General features: G+C 48.4%; 1 protein-coding gene across 1 annotated transcript in view; it reads right to left on the bottom strand.

Annotated features, from left to right (window-relative positions):
• The window catches only part of EPG5 (ectopic P-granules 5 autophagy tethering factor), a 97097-nt gene that overhangs the window by 35981 nt on the left and 37291 nt on the right, over window positions 1–23825 (bottom strand). The window contains exons 20-23 of the mRNA XM_077283722.1: window positions 23708–23818; window positions 21220–21342; window positions 20970–21136; window positions 20256–20483 (exon numbers count right to left, since the gene is read on the bottom strand). Coding sequence (XP_077139837.1) covers window positions 20256–20483; window positions 20970–21136; window positions 21220–21342; window positions 23708–23818 — 629 coding nt within the window. The remainder of the gene's footprint in view (window positions 1–20255; window positions 20484–20969; window positions 21137–21219; window positions 21343–23707; window positions 23819–23825) is intronic.

Here is a 23825-nt window from a genome sequence, read left to right as displayed (position 1 = left end):
CTTTTTTACGATCCTTGGAATCAAGGGAAGAGGCGGAACAGATAAGGCATCTGAAATTGGGCCCACGAGATCACGAGGGCGTCGCAGCCGACAGCCATCGGATCCAGAGATCTGGAGACGTATTGGGGAACCTTGTGGTTTGTTCGGGAGGCCATTAGGTCGACATCCGGAACGCCCCACCTTTTTTATAGTTATTAAGGTTGAAGGAAGACTTTAAGTCCATCTAGTCCAACCCATAGCCTAACCTAACATGCCCTAACATGTTGATCCAGAGGAAGGCAAAAAAAACCATGTGGCAAAGAGTAAGCTCCACATTGGGGGAAAAAATTCCTTCCCAACTCCACATACGGCAATCAGACTAGTTCCCTGGATCAACGCCCTATCAAGGAATCTAGTGTATATACCCTGTAACATTATACTTTTCAAGAAAGGCATCCAGTCCCCTCTTAAATTTTAGCAGTGAATCACTCAATACAACATCATACGGCAGAGAGTTCCATAGTCTCACTGCTCTTACAGTAAAGAATCCGCATCTGTTATTATGCTTAAACCTTCTTTCCTCAATACGTAGAGGATGCCCCCTTGTCCCTGTCTCAGGTTTATGATTAAAAAGATCATCAGAAAGGTCTTTGTACTGTCCCCTCATATATTTACCCACAGTAGAGGTTAAGCTTACTGGACTATAATTTCCGAGTTCAGTTTTTGTCCCCTTTTTGAATATTGGCACCACATTTGCTATACACCAGTCCTGTGGTACAGACCCTGTTATTATGAACTCTTTAAAGATTAAAAATAATGGTCTATCAATGACTGTACTTAATTCCTGCAGTACTTGGGGGTGTATCCCATCCGGGCCCGGAGATTTGTCAATTTTAGCGATTTTTAGACGCCGCCGTACTTCCTGCTGGGTTAAGCAGGTGACACTTAATGGGGAATTTTTGTTATCACTGATCATATTGTCGGCCATGGGATTTTCTTGTGTAAATACTGATGAAAAAAGTCATCTAGCATATTGGCTTTTTCCTCATCCTCATCCACCATTTCACCCAGACTTTTTTTAAGGGGGCCAACACTATCATTTTTTAGTTTCTTACTATTTATGTAGTTAAAGAATATTTTGGGATTATTTTTACTCTCTCTGGCAATGAGTCTCTCTGCCTCAATCTTTGCTGCCTTGATTTGCTTTTTACATAATTTATTTAATTTTTTGTATTTATTTAATGCCTCCTCACTACCTACTTCCTTTAATCCTCTAAATGCTTTCTTTTTGTCCCTTATTGCGCCCCTTACAGCTTTATTTAGCCATATTGGTTTCCTCCTATTTCTAGTATGTTTATTCCCATACGGAATATACTGTGCACAGGTCCTATCCAGGATGCAGATGACAGATGACAGATTTGGTCGAAAACGGCGGGGAGAAGAGCCCACTCACCCGACACGAGCCCGTGGCTGCTGAGGAAGTCGGCTTCCCAATTGTCCACCCCTGAGATGTGGATGGCCAATATGGAAGGAACATGGTTCTCCGCCCATCGTAGAATCTTTGCCACCTCCCTCATGACCTGCTTGCTGCGAGTCCCTCCCTGGTGGTTTATGTAAGCCACGGCTGTGGCGTTGTCCGACTGAATGCGGACCGGTTTTCCCGTGAGGAGGGACTGCCAGCGGAGAAGGGCCAGGAAGATTGCCCTGATCTCCAGGAGATTGATCAGGAGACACGTCTCGAACATTCCAGCGGCCGTGAGCTGCGAGATGGAGAAAGACCGCACCCCACCCCTGGAGACTGGCGTCGGTGGTGATGACCTGCCAGTGGAGGGGAGAGAAATTACCTCCGTCGAAGAATGGAGGTGGACAGCGTCCTCCAAGTGAGAGATTGCCTCACATTGAGAGGGAGACGAACTGGACAGTCTAAGGCTGGTTTCACACTTGCGTTTTTATCTGCATGCGTTTTTTTAAAAAACGCATGTGTGAAAAAACGCATGTAAACGCGGTAAAACGCATGCGTTTTTTAGACGCATGCGTTTTTATAGAAAACCACAAGAAAACAAGAAAAAAAACAAAAACCCCTAACCCTAACCCTAACCCTAACCTGAAATGCGTGCACTGAAATACGTTTATATACGTATATACGTATATAAGTGCCACAATATTTCAGTGGCCACGTATTTAAGTGCCACGTATTTAAGTGCCACGTATATAAGTGCCACGTATTTAAGTGCCACGTATTTAAGTGCCACGTATTTAAATGCCACGTATTTAAATGCCACGTATTTCACGTAAATGCCACGATATTTCAGTGCCACGCATTTAACCCTACACTTAACCCTACCCTAAATACGTGGCACTGAAATACGTGGCACTGAAATACGTGGCACTGAAATACGTGGCACTGAAATATCGTGGCACTGAAATATCGTGGCACTGAAATACGTGGCACTGAAATATCGTGGCACTAAAATACGTGGCACTGAAATACGTGGCACTGAAATACGTGGCACTGAAATATCGTGGCACTGAAATACGTGGCACTGAAATATCGTGGCACTGAAATATCGTGGCACTGAAATACGTGGCACTGAAATACGTGGCACTATGACTGTCAGAAAATGTTCATTAAACGGTTAGGGTTAGGGTTTGGATCCCTTTATCACCTTGATGGTGGTGGGTGACTTTTCAGTGTGTTTTCTGTTTTTTTCCAATAAAAACGCATGCGTTTTTAACGCAAACAAACGCATGTGCTTAAAAACGCATGCGTTTACATAGACAGCAATGCATTTTTTTGCCGCGAAAAAACGCATGCGTTTTTTTCGCGGCAAAAAAAACGCGCAAGAAAATACTGCAGGTAGCATTTCTGAAAATGAACGCATGCAGAAAAAAACACATGCGTTTGAAAACGCGACCAAACGCGTACAAAAAAAGCATGCGTTTTCAATGTTAAATATAGGGGAAAAACGCATGTGTTTTTTGTGCAAAAACCGCTGCAGACAAAAACGCATGCGTTTTTTAGCGCTAAAACGCTGCAGATCAAAACGCAAGTGTGAAACCAGCCTTAGGGTGGTTTCACACTTGCGTTTTGATCTGCAGCGTTTTAGCGCTAAAAAACGCATGCGTTTTTTTCCTATACTTAACATTAAAAACGCATGCGTTTTTTAGCATGCGTTTTGACACGTTTTCGGCAACGCATGCGTTTTTTTACGCGTGCGTTCATTTGCAGAAATGCAACCTGTAGTAATTTCTTGCGGCGTTTTTTTGCCGCAAAAAACGCATGCGATTATTCGCGGCAAAAAAATGCATTGCTGTCTATTTAAACGCATGCGTTTTTAAGCACATGCGTTTGCTTGCGTTAAAAACGCATGCGTTTTTTTAGAAAAACACAAGAAAACACAAGAAAACCCTAACCCTAAACACAAGAAAAAACAAGAAAACCCTAACCCTAACCCTAACCCTAACCACAAGAAAAAACAAGAAAACCCTAACCCTAACCCTAGAGTTACTAGGGATCCTAACCCTAACCCTAAGGTTAGGATCCCTAGTAACCCTAGGGATCCTAACCCTAACCCTACGGATCCTAACCCTAACCCTAAGGGTTAGGATCGTAACCCTAACCCTAAGGGTTAGGGTTAGGATCCCTAGGGATACTAGGGATCCTAACCCTAACCCTAGCTATTTCTGTTTTTAGTGGGTTTTCTAGTTGATTTTGATGATTGGCAGCTGTCACACACTTCTCAGCATGAATTAAAAAACGCAAACGCAGGAAAAAACGCATGTAAACGCCGCGTTTTTTTTCTGCATGCAAAAACGCATGCGTCTAAAAAACGCGGCGTTTTGCCGCGTTTACATGCGTTTTTTCACCACATGCGTTTTTTTTAAAAACGCTGCAGATCAAAACGCAAGTGTGAAACCAGCCTAAGGAAAGAAGGCTCCTGTCCCAAGCGGACAGAAGGGCCAGCTGGAGAGGGCAAGAGTGAAATTGAGCATAAGGTACTGCTTCCATGGAAGCTACCATCTTTCCTAGGGCAATACAAAAATGCCCAGACTCATATTAATCAGTAAGCCAAGCGCCATCACCTAGCTACCTGTATACCACTCAATTACCATATACTAACAACATAGGAGTTTCTACCATAAAACTCCTATGTTTCTCCTTTTGTTAGCATCTTTCCTAGGGGCAGAGCACTTCAGAGCCCTGATGACCTGCCGAAGGGACATGAACTTCTCCTAAGGGAGGAAGACCCTGGCTTGAATGGTGTCGAATTCCATGCCCAGAAATTCTAGGCGTTGGGTTGGAATCAAGGAGGACTTCTGCTTGTTAATTATCCAACCTAGATGGACTAGCGTGTCCAGAGCGATCTGGAGACTCTGGGCGCAGTCCCGGTGAGACGGACCCTTGACCAGTAGGTCGTCGAGATAGGGGATTATAAGAATCCCCTTCGATCGAAGGATGGCCATGACCGCCGCCATTACCTTCGTAAAGACCCTGGGGGCAGACGCCAGGCCGAATGGGAGAGCTGTGAAATGATAATATTGCTCTAGGATCGCAAAACAAAGGAACCTCTGATGATGAATACAAACAGGAATGTGTAGGTACGCATCCTGGATGTACACAGAGCATAGAAATTCTCCCGGTTCCATGGATGCGATCACCGAGCGCAGAGACTCCATCTTGAAGTGTCGAATCCGGAGGTGACGGTTCAGCTGCTTGAGGTCTAAAATTGGGCAGAGAGAGCCGTCTTTCTTTGGAACTACGAACAGATTCGAGTAAAAACCTGAAAACCGCTTGTGGTAAGGAACTGGGACGATTACCCCTGAGGCGAGGAGTGAAGCGACGGCATGGAGAAGCCCTGGGACATGGGAGGGCCCTTTGGGTGGACGAGAGAGGACGAAACATCTTCCTGGGGGCAAAGAAAATTCTATTTTGTAGCTCGAAGTGACGATCTCCCTGACCCAGGCATCGTCAACCACCAATAACCAGGTCTTTGTGAACAGAAGAAGTCTGCCTCCCACCCTGGAAAGATTTCCAGGTGGGGGTGACCCATCATTTTTAAGAAAATCTTTGGCCGTAAGATCCGGAGGGCTTAGAGGAGCGGCTTTTAGCTCTCCAATGAGGGGTAGGCCTGAAGACAGGTTTCTTACGTTCCCCTTGGGTGGTAGACCGGTCCTGTTGAGAGGCACCACCAGAGGTGAAGGACCGAAAGGGGTGAAAGGACTGGGGTCCCTTCCTATTGAAGGGACGCCTAGGCTTAGATTGAGGTAGAGAAGTACTCTTACCACCAGTGGCATCAGAGATCATTTGGTCCAGCTATGTGCCAAAGAGCCTGGAGCCTTGGAAAGGCAGACTAGTGAGGAATTTAGAAGCAGGGTCTGCGTTCCACGGCTTCAGCCAAAGAATTCGGCGAATGGCAATGATGTTGCTGTTAGCCCTTGCGGAGCAAGCGGCAGCATCCAGAGAGGCATTTAAGAGATATTTTCCTGCGTGGGCAATCTGATCCGCTAAATCTGCTAGCTCCTCTGCAGAAGCCGAAGCTACAATGCCTCAACGCAGGATCTTGGCCCAGGCCGAAACAGCCTTCGCCACCCAAGAAGAGGCGAAATTAGGACAGAGAGAGGTGCCAAAAGCTTCAAATGCTGACTTGGTTAAGGTCTCAATTTGCCTGTCCGTGGGGTCCTTTAGAGACGCCGCATCAGGGATGGACAACACAGTCTGCGAGGATAATCTAGACACAGGCGGATCTACTTTAGGAGATTCGGACCATTTGTTGACAAGGTCTGAATCAAAAGGGTGTAAAATGTCCAGATGCTTCCTTCCCGGAAAGTGCTTACCGGGATGTTCCCAGTGTCTAGAGGTGGTGTTCTCAAACTCTTTGTGGTTGGGAAAAACTCTAGTGGGACGTTTCATCCGTTTGAATGAAACGGAGATGTCCTGAGAGGTTGCCTCTTCCTCCTTAAGCTCAAGTGTTTGAATAATAGCTGAAATAAGGGTATCTACCATATCCTGCGTCCCGGAGGTCTGATCTGTCAGACTCCGACTGAGAAGCTAACTCTGACCCGACGTCCGCCTGCGAGGAGGGGGAATGGGTAGGGAGGGGTATTCCGGCTGACGCAGTGTGATCCGATGAACTTGATGAGGATCTAGACAGAGACCTCTTCCTGGATCTTTTCTCAAGTCTGCCCCTGTGAGGGTCTTGGTCAGGTGCGAGCAAATCGCCGCTAGAGGCGTTCGTGGCACTGGTGGCAGTAGTTAGAAGAGGAATACGTTCCAGGACCTGAACCAGGGACTGGGACACTTTAGTCAAGTCAGACACTGACTGAGACATAGCAACAGCCCACTCCGGGGGAGGAGGAGTGCACTCATCCCGAGTATTAGGGACTTCCTGAGGTACGGACATGGTGGAAAGACTGCAGGACGGACAGAAAGGGGACGGCTGGCCTGAAGCCCACTTTTTCTTACAGCGGGCACATGCGTAGTGAATCACCGTGGGGATATAGCCGGAGGCCCCTGCAGGGTTGGGCATAGGTAGAGAGTGAATGATACCTGAAGCAGGTTGCCAGCAGGCGATGCTGCTTAGGGGAGTACTGGCTGGGGGAGGAGAACAGTAAAGCCTACCAGACACCAGGCGCAGCGGCAATGCAGGAACCTGTGTCCCCCACTTAGTAGAGGTCCTTTTGGCCACGCGACGCGACGGAGATATCCCACCAGAGAAGCGCGGTGTTGTAAACAGGCGCGTGAATAGAGCGCGCTGGAAAAAAGGGGGCGTGGACGGCCGCAAGTGAAAGCGACAGCCTGATGGTTAGTATAGAAGGGAGGCGTGGCCCGCCCGTACGCAACCAATGTCAGCGCTGGGCTCTGGAGGAGGCGTGCACAGCGCTGAAGAGAGACGGACTGGGAAAGCCGAGGAGGGGGCGTGGCTTACTGGAACGATGTCTGCTGAGGAGTGAGGCAGAGAAAAGCATGTGCTGCGGTAAACAGGCGCAAAATTTGAATAAATGGCGTCCGAAGGGTAAAAGGTACCGGCGGCAAGTGCTGCAGAAGGGGGAATGCTGCGGCTGGCTGGCTGGTTGGCGGGCGGGGGCAGAGAGGAAAGAAAATCTTGTACCTGAATGAAGAGCCGTCCCTGTAGCCGAGGATCACGTCAGGAGCCCTTGGAGGGTACGCAGGGTCCTGGAAGAGGGGGATCCTCCTTCCCACGCCACTGCGCGGCGCAGAAGACGGCGTCAACCCCTTAAAAGGGGGAGGTCACCGCAGGTGACACCGTCTTCCTCTCAGCCCACTCCGAGGAGAGGGATGAGGAGGGGAAACGGGCAAGGACTGGCCACCGAAAAGGTCACCCTGAACACCCATAGGGGTGACAGGGGACGAAGTCCGGCCCAGCGGGTCCGAGAGGTTGCGATGCGAGTGATACCACATTGCTCTCTCAGCCGCATAATGTAGGGAAAACAGAGTGAGAAAAACTGCACCCTGTTACCCAGAGAAGAAGTCTGAAAAATAAAGGGAAAAAGATTAGTAAACACACAAAACCCTGTAAAGGAAAGATAAAGCGGATCTGCTGTTAGATCCAGGTCCGCCTCCTACAGACACTAGAAACAAAAAACTGAATTGCCTGGTGCCTGTCGGAGGGTGTATACTGCCGGGGAGGAGTTACTTTTCTTTATTTGCATAGTGTCAGCCTCCTAGTGACAGCAGCATACACCCATGGTTATCTGTGTCCCCCAATGAAGTGAAAAAGAAAATACATTTCTTTCTCGCTTCATTGGGGGACAGAGGTAACCATGGGTGTATGCTGCTGTCACTAGGAGGCTGACACTATGCAAATAAAGAAAAGTAACTCCTCCCCGGCAGTATACACCCTCCGACAGGCACCAGGCAACTCAATTTTTGCTTAGTGTCTGTAGGAAGCGGACCTGGATCTAACCCCAGATCCGTATTTCTTTTACAGGGATTTGTTGTGTGTATTAATCATTTCCCCTTTCTTTTTCAGATTCTCTCTTCAGGGTAACAGGGTGCAGTTTTCTCACCCTGTTTTCCCCACTTTGAGCGGCCGAGAGAGCAGTGTGGTATCACCCACATCGCACCCTCTCGGATCCGCTGGGCAGGACTTTGTCCCTTGTCACCCTTTCGGGTGTTCAGGGTGACCCTTTTTCGGTGGCTAGTCCTGCCCGTTACCCCTCCTCATCCCTCTCCTCGGAGAGGGCTGAGAGGAAGACGGCGGTCACTTCCAGTGACCCTCTCTGTCATGATCTCAATGGCAAGAGATCATAGCATCAGCATATATAGGAACTAGCTCTTGGAAGATGGAAACTGAGCTGACCATGAACTAAACCTAACGCACAACTAGCAGTGGCCGGGTAGCATGCCTACGTTGATTCTAGATGCCCAGCACCAGCCGGAGGACTAAATAAAGCTAGCAGAGGAAAATATTAGTCCTAGCTCACCTCTAGAGAAATACCCCGAAAGGAGACAGAGGCCCCCCACATGTATTGGCGGTGAATCAAGATGAAATAACAAACGTAGTATGAAAATAGGTTTAGCAAATTTGAGGTCCACTTACTACATAGCAGAAGACAGAAAGGACACTTTCATGGTCAGCTAAAAAACTCTATCAAAACACCATCCAGAAATTACTTTAAGACTCTGGCATTAACTCATAACACCAGAGTGGCAATTCCTGTTCACAAGAGCTTTCCAGACACAGTAACGAAACTACAGCTGTGAACTGGAACAAAAATGCAAAAACAAACATGGACAAGAGTCCAACTTATCTAGTAGTTGTCTAGGAGCAGGAACAAGCACAGAGAGGCTTCTGATAACATTGTTGACCGGCAAGCAACTAACAGAGCAGCAAGGTTATATAGCGACTCCCACATCTTGATGGGAACAGGTGAACAGAGAAGATGAAGACACCAGTTCAATTCCACCAGTAGCCACCGGGGGAGCCCAGAATCCAAATTCACAACAGTACCCCCCCCTCAAGGAGGGGGCACCGAACCCTCACCCGAACCACCAGGGCGATCAGGATGGGCCCTATGAAAGGCACGAACCAGATCAGAGGCATGAACATCAGATGCATTCACCCAAGAATTATCCTCCTGGCCGTATCCCTTCCACTTGACCAGATACTGGAGTCTCCGTCTGGAAACACGAGAGTCTAAGATTTTCTCCACAACGTACTCCAACTCACCCTCAACCAACACCGGAGCAGGAGGCTCAACGGAAGGCACAACCGGTACCTCATACCTGCGCAATAATGACCGATGAAAAACGTTATGAATAGAAAAGGATGCAGGGAGGTCCAAACGGAAGGAAACAGGGTTAAGAATCTCCAATATCTTATACGGGCCGATGAACCGAGGCTTAAACTTAGGAGAAGAGACCCTCATAGGGACAAAACGAGAAGACAACCACACCAAGTCCCCAACACGAAGACGAGGACCAACACGACGACGGCGGTTAGCAAAAAGCTGAGTCTTCTCCTGGGACAACCTCAAATTGTCCACCACCTGCCTCCAGATCTGATGCAATCTCTCCACCACAGCATCCACTCCAGGACAATCCGAAGATTCCACCTGACCAGAGGAAAATCGAGGATGAAACCCCGAATTACAGAAAAACGGGGACACCAAAGTGGCAGAGCTGGCCCGATTATTGAGAGCGAACTCCGCCAATGGCAAAAAAGCAACCCAATCATCCTGGTCAGCAGACACAAAACACCTCAGATATGTCTCCAGGGTCTGATTAATCCGCTCAGTCTGGCCATTAGTCTGAGGATGGAAAGCGGACGAAAAAGATAAATCTATGCCCATCCTAGCACAGAATGCCCGCCAAAATCTAGACACGAATTGGGTCCCTCTGTCAGAAACGATATTCTCAGGAATACCATGCAAACGAACAACATTTTGAAAAAACAGAGGAACCAACTCGGAAGAAGAAGGCAACTTGGGCAGAGGAACCAAATGGACCATCTTAGAGAAACGGTCACACACCACCCAGATGACAGACATCTTCTGAGAAACAGGCAGATCTGAAATAAAATCCATCGAGATGTGCGTCCAAGGCCTCTTAGGAATAGGCAAGGGCAACAACAATCCACTAGCCCGAGAACAACAAGGCTTGGCCCGAGCACAAACGTCACAAGACTGCACAAAGCCTCGCACATCTCGTGACAGGGAAGGCCACCAGAAGGACCTTGCCACCAAATCCCTGGTACCAAAAATGCCAGGATGACCCGCCAACGCAGAAGAATGAACCTCAGAGATGACTCTACTGGTCCAATCATCAGGAACAAACAGTTTATCAGGTGGGCAACGATCAGGTCTATCCGCCTGAAACTCCTGCAAGGCCCGCCGCAGGTCTGGAGAAACGGCTGACAATACCACTCCATCCTTAAGGATACCTGTGGGCTCAGAGTTACCAGGCGAGTCAGGCTCAAAACTCCTAGAAAGGGCATCCGCCTTAACATTCTTAGAACCCGGTAGGTATGACACCACAAAATTAAACCGAGAGAAAAATAATGACCAGCGCGCCTGTCTAGGATTCAGGCGCCTGGCGGTCTCAAGATAAACCAAATTTTTGTGGTCAGTCAATACCACCACCTGATGTCTGGCCCCCTCAAGCCAATGGCGCCACTCCTCAAAAGCCCACTTCATGGCCAAAAGCTCCCGATTCCCAACATCATAATTCCGCTCAGCGGGCGAAAATTTACGGGAAAAGAAGGCACAAGGCCTCATCACGGAGCAGTCAGAACTCTTCTGCGACAACACTGCCCCAGCTCCGATCTCAGAAGCGTCGACCTCAACCTGAAAAGGTAGAGCAACATCAGGCTGACGCAACACAGGGGCAGAGGAAAAACGGCGCTTAAGCTCCCGAAAGGCCTCCACAGCATCAGGGGACCAATCAGCAACATCAGCACCCTTCTTAGTCAAATCGGTCAATGGCTTAGCAATATCCGAAAAACCAGCAATAAATCGACGATAAAAGTTAGCAAAGCCCAAAAATTTCTGAAGACTCTTAAGAGAAGAGGGCTGCGTCCAATCACAAATAGCTTGAACCTTGACAGGATCCATTTCAATGGAAGAGGGGGAAAAAATATATCCCAAAAAGGAAATCCTCTGTACCCCAAAAACACACTTAGAACCCTTCACACACAAAGAATTAGACCGCAAAACCTGAAAAACCCTCCTGACTTGCTGGACATGAGAGTCCCAGTCATCCGAAAAAATCAGAATATCATCCAGATACACAATCATAAATTTATCCAAATAATCGCGAAAAATATCATGCATAAAGGACTGGAAAACTGACGGAGCATTTGAAAGACCAAAAGGCATCACTAAATACTCAAAGTGGCCCTCGGGCGTATTAAATGCGGTTTTCCACTCATCCCCCTGCCTGATTCGCACCAAATTATACGCCCCACGAAGGTCAATCTTAGAGAACCACTTGGCCCCCTTTATGCGAGCAAACAAATCAGTCAGCAACGGCAATGGGTATTGATATTTAACAGTGATTTTATTCAAAAGCCGATAATCAATACATGGTCTCAAAGAGCCGTCTTTTTTTGACACAAAGAAAAAACCGGCTCCTAAGGGAGATGACGATGGACGAATATGTCCCTTTTCCAAGGACTCCTTTATATATTCACGCATAGCAGCATGTTCAGGTACAGACAGATTAAATAAACGACCCTTTGGGTATTTACTACCCGGGATTAAATCTATGGCACAATCGCACTCTCGGTGCGGAGGTAACGAACCAAGCTTGGATTCTTCAAAGACGTCACGATAGTCAGACAGGAACTCAGGAATTTCAGAGGGAATAGATGATGAAATGGAAACCACAGGTACATCCCCATGAGCCCCCTTACATCCCCAGCTCAACACAGACATAGCTTTCCAGTCGAGGACTGGGTTGTGAGATTGCAGCCAAGGCAATCCTAGCACCAAATCATCATGTAGATTATACAGCACCAGAAAGCGAATGATCTCCTGGTGATCCGGATTAATACGCATAGTTACTTGTGTCCAGTATTGTGGTTTATTATTAGCCAATGGGGTGGAGTCAATCCCCTTCAGAGGAATAGGAGTCTCCAAAGGCTCTAAATCATACCCACAGCGTTTGGCAAAGGACCAATCCATAAGACTCAAAGCGGCGCCAGAGTCGACATAGGCGTCCGTGGTAATAGATGACAAAGAGCAAATCAGGGTCACAGATAGAATAAACTTAGACGGTAAGGTGCAAATGGAAACAGATTTACCAAGCTTTTTAGTGCGCTTAGAGCATGCTGATATAACATGAGTAGAATCACCACAATAGAAACACAACCCATTTTTCCGTCTAAAATTCTGCCGCTCGCTTCGGGACAGAATTCTATCACACTGCATACTCTCTGGCGATTTCTCAGTGGACACCGCCAGATGGTGCACTGGTTTGCGCTCCCGCAAACGCCTATCGATCTGAATAGCCATTGTCATGGACTCATTCAGACCCGCAGGCACAGGGAACCCCACCATAACATCCTTAATGGCATCAGAGAGACCCTCTCTGAAAGTCGCCGCCAGGGCGCACTCATTCCACTGAGTAAGCACAGACCATTTACGGAATCTTTGGCAGTAAATTTCCGCTTCATCTTGCCCCTGAGATAGGGACATCAAAGTTTTTTCTGCCTGAAGCTCCAAATGAGGTTCGTCATAAAGCAACCCCAAGGCCAGAAAAAACGCATCCACATTGAGCAACGCAGGATCCCCTGGTGTCAATGAAAAAGCCCAGTCTTGAGGGTCGCCCCGGAGCAAGGAAATCACAATCCTGACCTGCTGTGCAGGATCTCCGGCAGAGCGAGATTTCAGGGACAAAAATAATTTGCAATTATTTCGAAAATTCTGAAACCCAGATCTATTCCCCGAGAAAAATTCCGGCAAAGGAATTCTCGGCTCAGATACAGGTGCATGACAAACAAAATCTTGCAAATTTTGTACCTTCGTGGCGAGATTATTCAAACCTGCAGTTACACTCTGAAGATCCATTGCAAACAGGTGAACACAGAACCATTCAAAGGAGAGAGAAAAAAAAAAAAAAAAAAAAAAATTTCAGCAGACTACTTATTTCTCTCCTTTCTCAGCCAAGGATTTTAACCCTTAAGTGGGCCGGTCAAACTGTCATGATCTCAATGGCAAGAGATCATAGCATCAGCATATATAGGAACTAGCTCTTGGAAGATGGAAACTGAGCTGACCATGAACTAAACCTAACGCACAACTAGCAGTGGCCGGGTAGCATGCCTACGTTGATTCTAGATGCCCAGCACCAGCCGGAGGACTAAATAAAGCTAGCAGAGGAAAATATTAGTCCTAGCTCACCTCTAGAGAAATACCCCGAAATGAGACAGAGGCCCCCCACATGTATTGGCGGTGAATCAAGATGAAATAACAAACGTAGTATGAAAATAGGTTTAGCAAATTTGAGGTCCACTTACTACATAGCAGAAGACAGAAAGGACACTTTCATGGTCAGCTAAAAAACTCTATCAAAACACCATCCAGAAATTACTTTAAAACTCTGGCATTAACTCATAACACCAGAGTGGCAATTCCTGTTCACAAGAGCTTTCCAGACACAGTAACGAAACTACAGCTGTGAACTGGAACAAAAATGCAAAAACAAACATGGACAAGAGTCCAACTTATCTAGTAGTTGTCTAGGAGCAGGAACAAGCACAGAGAGGCTTCTGATAACATTGTTGACCGGCAAGCAACTAACAGAGCAGCAAGGTTATATAGCGACTCCCACATCTTGATGGGAACAGGTGAACAGAGAAGATGAAGACACCAGTTCAATTCCACCAGTAGCCACCGGGGGAGCCCAGAATCCAAATTCACAACACCTCTCCCCCTGGTTAGGGGTCGACGCCGTCTTCTGTGCCGGAGAGTTTGTGGCGCGGGAAGGAGGACTTCTTCGAGGACCCTCTAGTCTACATGGGATCCTTATGGTTCCTCATGTTCAGGTAAGGGATCTTCAATCAACAAAGCCCCCCCCCGCCCCCCTTCCTCATCCTGCGTTCCTCCCATCATGTCAGCCCCCTCAAAAAGCTCCTAGGTCCCGGGATGAGTGCACCCCCCTTCCCCCGGAGTGGGCTGTTGCAATGTCTCAATCAGTGTCCGACCTGACTAAGGTTTCTCAGTCCCTGGTCCAGGCACTTGAACGTATCCCGCTTCTCTCTAATGCCACCAGTGCCACGAACGCCTCACACGGCAATTCGCTCGCACCTGTCCTAGACCCTCACAGAGGCAGACCGGACAAAAGAGACAGAAAACGGACCTTATCTAGATCCTCATCCAGGACGGGATTCCCCTATCTGCCCGTTCCCCCTCCTCGCAGGCGGACGTCGGGTCTGACTCTGATGCAGATCAGACTTCCGAAACACAGGAGATGGTTGATAGCCTTATTTCGGCTATCATTCAGACGCTTGATCTTAAGGAGGATGAAGTGAGCTCTCAGGACGTCTCCGTTGCGTTTAAACGGATTAAACGTCCTTCTAGGTTTTTTCCTAATCAATCATAGGGAGTTCGACAACACTACCTCTACACACTGGGAAAACCCTGGCAAGCGCTTCCCTGGCAGGAAACGGCTTGACGTGTTATAACCTTTTCACTCCGACCTTGTCTCCAAATGGTCCGAGTCTCCTAAGGTTGACCCGCCCGTCTCCAGGCTATCCTCGCAGACGGTTCTGTCTATCCCAGATGCGGCTTCCCTTAAGGACCCCACGGACAGGCAAATCGAGGCATTAGCAAAATCGGCATTTGAGGCTTCCGGAGCCTCCCTTTGCCCTAGTTTCGCCTCGTCCTGGGTAGCGAAGGCTGTGTCAGCCTGGGCCAAAACCCTGCGCAGGGGCATTTTGGCCTCTGCTCCTGCTGAGGAACTGTCTGATTTGGCGGATCAGATTTCTCTTGCAGGAAAATACCTCATGAATGTCTCCCTTGATGCAGCGGCCTGCTCCACCAGGGCTAACAGCAACATTGTGGCCATTCGCCGGATTCTCTGGCTAAAAGCGTGGAACGCAGATCCCGCTTCTAAAAAATCCCTCACTGCTCTGCCCTTCCAGGGTTCTAGACTCTTCGGCACACAGCTGGATCAAATGATCTCGGACACTACGGGTGGTAAGAGTACCTCCTTACCCCAGTCCAAGCCTAAACGTCCCTTCAACAGGAGGGGCCCCCAGTCCTTTCATCCCTTTCGGTCCTTCGCATCCTCAGGAAACCCCAACCAGGACCGTTCTTCCTCGCAAGGGGACCAAAGGAAACCTTCTTTCAGGCCTCCACCGCGCTGGAGAGCTAACAGCCACCCCGCAAGACCATCTGGATCTCGGGGCCACAGGTTCTCTAATAAATGAAGGGTCACCCCCACCTGGAAATCCCTCCAGGGTGGGAGGCCGACTTCTCCTGTTCTCAGAGGTGTGGCTATCGGCAGTCGACGACGCCTGGGTCAGGGAGATCGTCACTTCGGGCTACAAGATAGAATTTTCTTCGCCCACAGGAAGACATTTCCTGCTCTCTCGTCCTCCCAAACAGCCCTCCCACCTCTCAGGACTTCTCCAGGCCGTCGAGTCGCTCCTCGCCTCAGGAGTCGTAGTTCCGGTGCCTCATCGCGAGAGGTTTTTGGGTTTTTACTCAAACCTGTTCGTGGTTCCAAAAAAGGACAGTTCTCTCCATCCAATTTTGGATCTCAAGCGGCTGAACCGCCATCTCCGGATTCGGCGTTTCAGGATGGAATCTCTACGCTTGGTGATCGCGTCCATGGAACCGGGAGAGTTTCTCTGTTCCGTGGATATCCGAGATGCGTACCTTCACGTGCCTATTTGCGTACGACATCAGAGATTCCTCCGGTTCGCGATCCAGGGTAATCACTATCAGTTCACGGCCCTCCCTTTCGGTCTGGCGTCTGCGCCCAGGGTCTTTACGAAGGTCATGGCAGCTGTCATGGCCATCCTACGTTCAAAGGGGATTCTGGTAATCCCATACCTCGACGACATCTTGATCAAGGGTTCGTCCCGTCGGGATTGCAGCCAGAGCCTCCAGCTTACTCTGGACATGCTTCTTCGCCTCGGCTGCATAATCAATTACCAGAAGTCTTCCCTGATTCCATCTCAGCGGCTGGAGTTCCTGGGCATGGAATTCGACACCTCTCAGGCTCAGGTCTTTCTTCCCAAAGAGAAGTTCCTTTCTCTTCGTTGGGGGGTCAGGGCACTAAAGAGCCCGAATCCTCCATCTCTCCACCTTGCCATGAGGGTTCTGGGAAAAATGGTCGCCTCCATGGAAGCGGTCCCCTATGCCCAGTTCCACTCTCGTCCCCTCCAGCTGGCCCTTCTGTCGGCCTGGGACAGGAATCCACTTTCCCTGGATCGCCCGTTTCGCCTCTCCCCCAGAGTGAAACAGTCTCTCTCTTGGTGGACGCTGTCCACCTCCATTCTGCGCGGGAGGTCATTTCTCCCTCCCCGCTGGCAGGTGATCACCATCGACGCCAGTCTCCAAGGTTGTGGAGCAGTTTTTCTCCACCTCACAGCCCAGGGCCGCTGGACTGCTCAGGAGGCGCACCTCCCTATCAACCTCTTGGAAATCAGAGCCATCTTCCTAGCCCTCATCCGCTGGGAGTCTCTCCTTTCAGGGCAACCGGTCCGCATTCAGTCAGACAAAACCACGGCCATGGCTTACATAAACCATCAGGGAGGGACTCGCAGCACACAAGTCATGGCGGAAGTGGCAAAAATTCTGCATTGGGCGGAGGATCACGTTCCCTCTCGGTCAGCCGTCCACATCCCAGGGGTGGACAATTGGGAAGCCGACTTTCTCAGTCGCCAGGGCATCGTGGCGGGCGAGTGGTCTCTTCTTCCCGCAATCTTCAGCCAGATTTGCCAGTGGTGGGGTGTCCCAGATGTCGATTTGATGGCCTCCCGGGCAAACCATAAGGTTCCCCAGTACGTCTCCAGATCTCGGGATCTGATGGCCGTCGGATGCGACACACTCGCGATCCCGTGGACTCAGTTCCAGATGCCCTATCTGTTCCCACCCCTCCCCTTGATCCCAAGGGTCATAAAAAAGATCAAGACAGAAGGGGTCCCCGCACTCTTAGTAGCTCCAGATTGGCCTCGCAGGGCCTGGTATGCGGAACTGGTGAACATGCTATCAGACGTTCCGTGGAGGCTTCCGAATCGTCCGGACCTTCTTTCGCAGGGGCCCCTCTTCCACCCGAATTCTCGGTCTCTGAATTTAACGGTATGGCCGTTGAGGCCGCGGTCCTGAAAGACGCGGGTTTTTCTCATAGCGTCATCCAGACTATGATAAGGGCGAGAAAACCGGCTTCATCGCGTATTTATCACAGGTGTTGGAAGGTCTTTTTCCGGTGGTGTCAGGACAACAATCTGTTTCCTACGACCTTTTCCCTTCCATCTCTTCTCAGTTTCCTTCAAGCGGGTCTAGATTCAGGTCTTTCCCTTAGCACCCTGAAGGGTCAGATTTCCGCTCTGTCCATTCTTTTTCAAAGAGACCTGGCCTCCCTGCCTCAGGTGCGAACCTTCATCCAGGGGGTCGCTCATATAGCTCCCCCTTATCGTCCTCCTGTCGAGCCTTGGGACCTCAACCTCGTTTTGGACGCCCTCCAGCGTGCGCCCTTTGAACCGATTCAGGACATTTCCTTCTCGTTTCTATCCTGGAAGGTGGCCTTTTTGGTCGCCATCACCTCCATTAGAAGAGTGTCGGAGCTGGTGGCCTTATCCTGTCGTTCTCCTTTTCTAGTCCTGCATCAGGACAAAGTGGTTCTTCGTCCGGTTCCTTCCTTTCTACCAAAGGTGGTTTCGGCTTTTCACATCAATGAGGACATTGTCCTCCCTTCCTTGTGCCCTTCCCCAGTTCATCCCTTGGAGAAATCTCTTCACAAGTTGGATGTGGTCAGGGCTATCCGAATTTATCTCGCCAGAACTGCCTCTTTTCGTCAGGCTGATTCTCTGTTCATCGTCTCGGAAGAGCGGCGAAAGGGGCTCCCCGCCACCAAGTCCACAATTGCTCGTTGGATCCGTTCGGCGGTTCTGGAGGCATACCGTGTTCAAGACAAACGGCCTCTGTCGGGAGTGAGGGCTCACTCTACCCGGGCTGTGGGAGCTTCCTGGGCAGTTCATCAACAAGCTTCAGCCTCGCAGGTTTGCAAGGCCGCAACGTGGTCTTCCATTCACACCTTTGTCAAATTCTACAAGGTGCATACTCAGGCTTCTGCGGATGCGAGCCTGGGTAGGAGGATACTGCAGGCGGCGGTTTCTGACCGGCTGACCTAACTCCTCTTTTTCTGCAGAATATCCCACCCTAGGGACTGCTTTTGGACGTCCCATGGTTACATGTGTCCCCAAATGAAGCGAGAAAGAAAGAGGGATTTTTGGTTCTTACCGTAAAATCTTTCTTGGAGCCTTCATTGGGGGACACAGCACCCTCCCTTGAAGTTGTACCGTGTTGGCCAATTGGCCGTTGTTGTGGGTTGGTACATAGGTTGAGTTTTATATTACCTGTTCCTACTACTGCTTTTGCACCAACTGAGTTGCCTGGTGCCTGTCAGAGTGTGCTATAAAATTTCACCACATCCTACACAAGGATGGCCGCCCAAAAACAATATTCAAAAGCCCTTTTCTTGTCTTGCTACAGGCAACCTCCAAGAAGTTCAAAGCCCTCAGATACACCGAGAGCAACCTGTCCTTGCAATGTGAAGAGCTGCAAAACCTGCACTCATGTAGAGACCAAAGTCAGGATACCGATTCCCAAGACACAGCAGGACCAAATTTTTGTATGAAAGATGAAGAATTTATGAAGAATTACCGTATATACTCGAGTATAAGCTGAGAATTTCAGCCCATTTTTTTAGGATGAAATTGCCCCTCTCGGCTTATACTCGAGTCATTCCCAGGGGTCGGCAGGAGAGGGGGAGCGGCAGCTGTGTAATAATACTCACCTGCTCCTGGCGCGGTCCTTGCAGGTGCCTGGTTCTCTGGGCGCCGGCAGCTTGCTTCTTCCAGCGTTGAGCGGTCACATGGCACCGCTCATTACAGTAATGAATATGGACCAGACTCCACTCCCATAGGGGTGGAGCCGCATGCTCAATACAGGAAGAAGCTGTCAGCGCCCGAAGAACCAGGGACCTGCAGGGACCGCGCCAGGAGCAGGTGAGTATAACGGGGGCATATTCACCTGTCCCCCGTTCCACCTCCGGGCTCCGTCTTCTGCGTCCTCTGCAGTGACGCTCAGGTCAGAGGGTGCGATGACGCGATTAGTATGCGTGCCGATCTCTGCCTGAGCGTCAGTGTGGAGGACGCGGAAGACACAGCGGCGCCCGGCGGTGGAACGGGGAAGGTGAGTATAGCAAGTGCCGGGGGCCCGGGCGACGAGAGGTGTGTATGTGATTTTTTTTTTTTATCGCAGCAACAGCATATGGGGCAAATGTCTTTATGGAGCATCTTATGGGGCCATGTGCAGCATTTTATGGGGCAAATATCTCTATGGAGCATCTTATGGGGCCATAATCAGCATAAGTGCAGCATTGTATGGGGCAAATGTCTGTATGGAGCATCTTATGGGGTCATAATCAACATTTGTGCAGCATTATATTGGGCATACTTTAATATGGAGCATCTTATGGGGCCCATCATAAACTTTATGGAGCATCTTATGGGGCCCATCATGAACTGTATGGAGCATTATATGGGGCTCCTGATTCAATATGGATATTCAAAAACACTTAACCTACTGATGTCTCAATTAATTTTACTTTTATTGGTACCTATTTTAAATTTTTGACATTTACCGGTAGCTGCTGTATTTTCCACCCTAGGCTTATACTCGAGTCATTAAGTTTTATCAGTTTTTTGTGGCAAAATTAGGGGTCTCGGCTTATACTCGGATCAGCTTATACTCGGGTATATACGGTATCTATGGAGATTCTGGCGAGTGAGAAGCGAGTGTTAGGGCTGATTCAGACCCCTTGCGAACCAGTCCGAACCTCGACTAGCTGCAGATTTCTCCACTAGAACATGACAGCTCCGTGTAGGTCTATGAGGCTGTGACACTCGGGTCGGTAAGTCCATGCTGGGACCGATTTGCATGGATGTCTGAATCGGCCTTTAGTGGTATGGCGAGAGGTAACAAAGTTGGTCATGAGCCTCCCTATAATACTTCCTTCATAATCCACAGATACTACCCCCAACCTTCTCTCATTTAGCACCCATCAGTCTGGCATTACTTACTTCACCAGCTCCCTGTGCAGATGTGGAGAAGACAAACAGTCTTGGGTGCAGCTCCCTGAATCTGAGAAAACTGGGGACCCATCGATCGGGACAAGGACTCGGAGCGCTTTGCTGGCTGAGTGGTGGAAATCGGCCACTTCCATCAGACGACGTTTCATCTGTTTAAGGAGGTGATGGTGGGCTGAGCTGTTGAAGAACCTCTTTCCGATACAGCCTTCTACTGCCAATCTATATTATAAGGATAGAAAAAAAAAGGTATTTAATTTTATTATTTTCTGGCACTTTGCAGAGATCCTAAATGTAAAGAAACATGAGCTGGTAACCTGACATATGGTAACCACACTGATTGGAATAAAGCATACCTAATAATCAGGGGCATTCCCATATTTCAATAGACCCGCAATGGTGGTGGTACTGCTATGTCCACTTTGCTGTTTTTCCTGCACAATGGTGTCCTGCATCCCATTCAAGAGGGTATGGCAAAATGACCAAATTCAATACACAGGGCTAGGGTAAGCAGGAACACCACCATAAAGAGAAAACTTAGAAGAGATGTAGGTTTGGGGCCTCTTTGATCTTAAGATCGGTGGGGATTGGCGGCCTCAGGAACCTTCACCGATCATAAAGCGACAGTATTTTTAGTGATAGGCCAACAAGAGAGGATACTGAAATTCCTTAAACCCCTTAACATAAATATCCGCAGAGCGATCGTACCCGTATTGTGGTCCTGGACGATTGAGATATAGAAGGAAAAACTTCTGCCAAAATAGAGGTAAGAGGGGGTGATCTGCCGGTGTGGCCATCGCTTGGTGAGCCCAGCGGTAAATCATCAACCTCTGTACGGAAGGCACAATGGGCAACTTCAACTGCTGCTGGGCTTTCTGAAATAGAAAAGCAAAAGAAGAAGGAGAACGTAGGTATGGAGCGAGCCGGTGATCTGGAACTTAAAGGGATGATGAAATACCTTCAGAGCCTGGTCTGGACTCATAGACGGATGGCTGAGCAGTTCATATTCCAAGATTCGACGCAACTGCGAATCCTCTTCGAATAAAGACTCCGTATTAAGCACAGTCCATGAAAACCAGATCTAAAGATGAGAATGATCACAGGAGAGTCAGCCGTGCTCCAAACATCCAGACAGCACCCACAGAAACACTACTGGCAGGCACCGGGGGCCACGTTGTCTCTGGTAGACTGCCTTACATACATGTATGTCGGCCAGGTGCCATCACTACATGGAGCAGGCTCAGGAGTTGAGCCTGCTCACTGCAGTGTGAGTTCCGCCATAGGTTATATAAGTCAATCTAGTTCCCATCAGCCCGGCGTGACGCAGTTTTCGGGGGCTGATGGGTCGCCACCCCTGGGACTAGGCTCCATACACCATGCCCTACTACAATACTGCAGCACATTGTAGGGGCGATCAAGAGACCACAAGTTCACTTCACCTTTTTGGGATCAATAAAAATTTAAAAAACTAAAATTATATTAAACAAACCCCTCCCCAAAAAATGTTTGAATCAAAAATCAATAATAATAAAAACAAAAGTAATGTATTTGATATGGCATAGCTGACAAACTAATAATATATAAAAATATTTACCGTATATACTCGAGTATAAGCTGAGATTTTCAGCCCATTTTTTCGGGCTGAAAGTCCCCCTCTCGGCTTATACTCGAGTCATACCCAGGGGTCGGCAGGGGAGGGGAAGCGGGGGCTGTCTAATTATACTCACCTGCTCCTGGCGCGGTCCCTGCATGTCTTTTCCTCGGCGCCGGCAGCTTCTTCCTGTACTGAGCGGTCACAAGGTACCGCTCATTACAGTAATGAATATGCGGCTCCACCTCCGATAGGGGTGGATCCGCATATTCATTACTGTAATGAGCTGTAACGGTGACCGCTCAGTAGAGTTCTGAAGAAGCAGCAGCGCCGGGGAAGCAGGGACTGCACAGCGCCAGGAGCAGGTGAGTATAACGGGGAGGGGAGCGCTACGCGATATTCACCTGCTCCTCGTTCCGGCGCCGCTCCATCTTCAGCGTCTTCTGCAGTGACGCTCAGGTCAGAGGGCAAGATGACGTGGATAGTGCGCGCCCTCTGCCTGAACGTCAGTGCAGAAGATACTGAAGATGGAGCGGTGCCGGAACGAGGAGCAGGTGAATATTGAAAGTGCCGGGGGCCTGAGCAACGGAGAGGTGAGTATGTGATTTTTTTTCTTATCGCAGCAACAGCAAATGGGGCAAGTGTCTGTATGGGGCATCTTATGGAGCCATAACGTTTGTGCAGCACTATAATGGGGCAAGTGTCTGTATGGAGCATCTTATGGGGCCATAACGTTTGTGCAGCATTATATGGGGCAAGTGTCTTTATAGGGCCATAATCAACGTTTGTGCAGCACTATATGGGGCAAATGTGTCTATGGAGCATCTTATGGGGCCATTATTAACCTTTATGCAAGATTATATGGGGCATATTTTAATATGGAGCATCTTATGGGGCCAATCATAAACTGTATGGAGCATTACATGGGGTTCCTGATTCAATGTGGATATTCAAAAACACTTAACCTACTGATGTCTCAATTAATTTTACTTTTATTGGTATCTATTTTTACTTTTGACATTTACCGGTAGCTGCTGCATTTCCCACCCTAGGCTTATACTCGAGTCATTAAGTTTTCCCAGTTTTTTGTGGCAAAATAAGGGGGGTCGTATTATACTCGGGTCGGCTTATACTCGAGTATATACGGTATCCCATATGGATCCGGAAAAAAAATAAAAAAACAAAAATGCAATTATAATTGATCAAAAAGTTGTATGTACTCTCACTGAGATACATCAAAGAAAAAAAAAAAGAAAATGGTGGTAAACTTATTTTTTTATAAAGTTCTGAAGTTTTTTAATTTCTAAAATATTTGTAAAAAATCCTGATTAATATTGGTATTGCCATAATTGCAGTGTCCTGAAGAGTCATACTACGGGCTCAAGGTAGTTAGACCAGTAGATCAAAGCTGTATAATTGCATCTCATACAATGAGAAGCCTGCTCTAATTTGTGGTGGGGGGCGTGTTCTTTTTCTCCTGCTGATGATGCTTACTTATGATTGGTCAGCATCATACAAGGAGAAGAAGTACACGCCCCCAGTGAAAACTGTGTCATAACACCCTCCTGAACTTAACAAAAGTTAACTCATTAGGTGCCAAATACTTTGATTGTTAAAATCTCGGCGACAGAGAAGGGGAAATTAAGAAAACAAAATATTTTATTCCACTCAGCAGCCACTATTACATTGTGTATAGAGTTCCACATGCAAACTTAGTGAAAGATCCTCTTAAAAGGTTAAAACAAATGTCCATCTATAAATAAATATTTTTAAACCCAATTTGCTTCGTAAAGGGCTTGTCCAGAATTTGAACAACATGGCGGCTTTGATCCATAAATGGTTGTTGTATACTTACCTGTGAGGGGTTGTAGTTGGAATCTATGAAAGAAGGAGTCACATTGCCTGCGACGATCCATCCCACAAATGAGGAGAGTATTCCCCGGTCACAGTGAAAACCCAGCGCATCCTGGTAA

This window comes from Ranitomeya variabilis, chromosome 1 (assembly GCF_051348905.1).
Source record: "Ranitomeya variabilis isolate aRanVar5 chromosome 1, aRanVar5.hap1, whole genome shotgun sequence".
NCBI lineage: Eukaryota > Metazoa > Chordata > Amphibia > Anura > Dendrobatidae > Ranitomeya > Ranitomeya variabilis.
The sequence above is the reverse complement of the archived record's forward strand: the minus strand, read 5'-3'. Positions and strand labels throughout refer to the sequence as shown.